Here is a 3,815-nt window from a genome sequence, read left to right as displayed (position 1 = left end):
GATAGATAGATAGATAGATAGATAGATAGATAGATAGATAGATAGATAGATAGATGGATGGATGATAGTAGATGGATGGATAGATAGATGGGATGGATGGATGGCTGGATGGATAGTAGATAGTAGATGGATAGATGGATAGATGGATAGATGGATGGATGGATGGATAAATAAAATATATATAACATATAAAATAAATATAAACAAAACTTATAATAATGGCAAAAACACAATTTCAAAATTATTACAACTTTTGCGTTTATGTGTGTATCAGTATTGACTGTTGAAAAACCCACATCGATTGACCACTAAAGAAGTACTGTTTCTTCTCTTTCTGTGTTCATAGGTGGCTTTATAATTGTCGGACAGAAAGAACCACTGAGCTGCAAATCTCGAGTGAACTCATTGCATACTCACCTAACCAATCAGCTGGAAGGGGAGGAGCCACACTCGAACCAGCCAATCCAGAATGAGGGGTGGGGCCATGGGGGTTTTACAAGTGCTGCTATTGGCCAGTGTGCTGGAGCTTGCAACTCTGGGTGAGTCTTACGCTTTCATTGGTTTAAAAAACCTGTGTGGTTTCCGAAAGCAGAACATATAAAAGTGTTTTTAGCAAACACCACACAAAGAGACACACGATATGAATTATATGAGATGCAAAAGCAATATTTGATGCAAATCGAATGTTGTTAAGCTAACAGCATGATCCTGTAATAAGCAAATAATAACACATATTGGGGAAAACAGTACATTTGTGCCACTAGATTGAATGTCTTATGTAGTAGTGCCTTAAAATTTGTCTAAAATAAGCTGTTTATAATATCAGCTTGATTATGTTGTCTACTTGTTTTAACGGCCCTCAGTAGTGCACACTGAAATGTGGCCTCAGCTTACTCTATTTTGGCGACAATATAAACCCTAAAGTTTGATTCAGAGAAACCAGCTTAGCTCTTCCTTGAACAGAAAATGACCATAATTGGCGATTAGAGGTCCTGCCATCATTTCAGAGGATAGATGTTGGACAGAGAGGAACGTAATTGTAGATTGGGGAGAAATAAAGCAGAGCGGGAGAAGTAGGAAAGAGGGATTTAGAGAGAAAATTAGACATAAAGATGTCCAATAGCATGAGGTCAATAATTATTTATTTACCATTTGTTGGTGGGTATCCATGTAATAAGGCTCGTCTAATTAAAAAAGCTAATGAGCAGCATTGTTCTTTTTTATCATTCGATATGCAACAGTCGGAAAAAACACACAAATTCCCCCGAATGCTCTGACAAATAGACTCTAAAGCCTCAGAGCTTTAAAAGCACACACGCATCCACCAAGCTCTGAATTGCTATGAAGCAAAAAGGAAACAGCGCTCATGTTTTAAAGGCTGAAGATACTGAAACTTACTGCTGTAATTAAATTACCTGTGGGAGTGATTTTGTCCTTCGTAGAGGAAAGAATCATTTGCTGCTGAAGATTTCCTGCAATACTGATGTCTACAGTGCTTTATTGTTCATAAAGTACATTTTATGTGAAATTTGAAGGACAAATTCGTGTGCTATGCGACTGAAAGTCTCAGTTTAGAAGTAAAAAGCAGTTTGCATGGATGCAAATTATAAATATGCAACATTTTAATTATTGGAAATATTTTAATTCTAATATCAAAAAATGAAAAAATGAGAAATGTTTCTTGAGCAGCAAATCAGCATATTAGAATGATTTCTGAAGGATCATGTGACACTGAAGACTGGAGTAATGATGCTGAAAATTCAATTTTGATCACAAAAATAAATTACATTTTAACAGATATTGACATAGAAAACAGCTATTTGAAATTGCAAAAAAATATTTCACAATTTTACTGATTTTACCGCATTTTTTATCAAATAAATGCAGCCTTGGTGCGAGAAAGCGACTTCTTTCAAAAACATTAAAACCAATCTTAACTATTTCAAACTTTTGTACATGCATTACATGAAAAAGTGATGGGAAACCTGAACAGAAGGAATCAGTTCTTACATAAATTGTTGCATTGAACTGAAAGCAAGAATGGTTTTATGAACCGTTCGTGCCGAATTTTGATCATATTTTATGAGGTTCATACAATATAAAAACTTATGCAGCAGCTTTGGCTTCACATGCAACTGAAAAAGTCTTAAGAAATGCCAAAGATGCATGTTTTGAAAAACCTATATATTCACTCTCGGCTCTTACAAGGATTTATAGGATTTTCATTGTACTTAGATTTAAACTTATAACCTAGCTTGCAATATAGGACAAGTAGGGCCAGATTTACTGTTATAAACAACTGGCTACTGTCAGGATTTACTAAAGACACACAGTGAAACTTTAGCGCTAAAAAGGTGTGGACACAAGTTATTTTTACGGCTGACCTTATTGCATATGAATCTGTAGGAGTTTCCATTTCAGATGCAACATTTACGGGAGGAAACTATTTAAATGAATCACACAAGTGCGGTAGTTAATTACTTGTATTACTTGTACTCCATTATTTAACATGTAGATTGTGTGGATGGCAGCAGTGACCCTGCAGGAAATGAATGGTTTCAGTCTTCATCAGGTTTCGAGTCTCTACAGTCCTCCCACATGATCTGTATCACGATGTCTGTGTGTTAAACCACAGATTAAAGTCACGTTTGAGTTTACAGGCAAATAAAGATGTTCTCTTAATATCACAGGATAATCCCAGACAATCTCTCTCCGTCTCTCACTTACTAATCTACTTAGAGATGATCGCAGATCCTGTCTGCGTCCAGGTCCCCGTATTCAACACACAAGCCAACACCGTCTAACGGCGATTCGTTACTATTTTACATTTTGCCAAATTGGTGATTAATTCATAATAATTTGTATGATCTCATTTGCACTTTTTCATACGATCTGCTTACGCCCCACTGTCAGTTATGTTTAGGGTTGAACCTTCATGCTTATGTTTTTCCTTAAAATCATGTATTTGTATTAATTAAACTATTTAAAAAAAACATATGAAATCACCTCATAAAATGTAGTCAAGTTTGGGTTGCACAAACACACAGTGGTGGAGAATAGACTTGCTTTCTTTTCGAATTAAGTTGATTTTTCTTTTTTTTTTTTTTTAAAGAAGACTTAATTTTTTTATAGCATTTTCCTCCAAGTAAATGTGTCTTGATTTAAAAATGGTTAGATATTTGGATTGGAAAAAAAAAATACAAGACAAATTACAGAGGAAGAAAATAATGTTTTTGCAATGTTTTGCATCCACAGACTGTGAAGAATAATGTTTGTTTTTAAAAAGATTTATAAATAAATAAATATAAGAAAAACTCCACCTACAGAAGTTACATAAATTTATTTTCATTTTCTTCTTTTTAAAATGAAACCAAATTTGTTATTAATTATGCTTAAAAAAAAAAAAACTTAATTGAAAGTGAAACACATTTATTTTTCTAACCGTGCCGGCAGATTTTTCCCCCCCCTTGTTTTAAGCTCATACTCACTTAATTTTTACAAATATGCACTTTTTAATTCTTAAAAAAAAAAAAAAAAAGTACTTTCTAATTTTTAGCTTTTTTTCCATTCTGTAAATTTGAAAAGCAGTTAAAAAAAAAAAAATGGTGCTTTGACTGAACCTGTCACACATGAAGGAACAGAAAGGGACAGAAAGTGTGTGATTTAACATAAAATAAACCTAGAGAGAGTGTGTTTGAAACTCCTCAAATATCTCTACACACATTCAGAGTAGAGCCCGACTGCTATGGGTTTTTTGGGGCCGATACCGATACCGATATTAGGGAGTAAAAAAGGCCGATATCGATATATCAGCC

The 3,815-nt window shown here is 34.2% G+C and overlaps 1 protein-coding gene across 1 annotated transcript in view; it reads left to right on the top strand.

Annotated features, from left to right (window-relative positions):
* Positions 1-3,815, top strand: part of LOC107676693 (adhesion G protein-coupled receptor L3-like) — a 298,216-nt gene that overhangs the window by 86,589 nt on the left and 207,812 nt on the right. The window contains exon 2 of the mRNA XM_016471337.1: positions 347-539. Within this exon, the coding sequence (XP_016326823.1) occupies positions 470-539 (70 nt within the window). The 5' untranslated portion in view covers positions 347-469. The remainder of the gene's footprint in view (positions 1-346; positions 540-3,815) is intronic.

Source organism: Sinocyclocheilus anshuiensis, unplaced genomic scaffold, assembly GCF_001515605.1.
Source record: "Sinocyclocheilus anshuiensis isolate Anshui unplaced genomic scaffold, SAMN03320099.WGS_v1.1 scaffold2539, whole genome shotgun sequence".
Taxonomy (NCBI): Eukaryota; Metazoa; Chordata; class Actinopteri; order Cypriniformes; family Cyprinidae; genus Sinocyclocheilus; species Sinocyclocheilus anshuiensis.
This window is presented reverse-complemented; position numbering and strand designations above follow the sequence as displayed.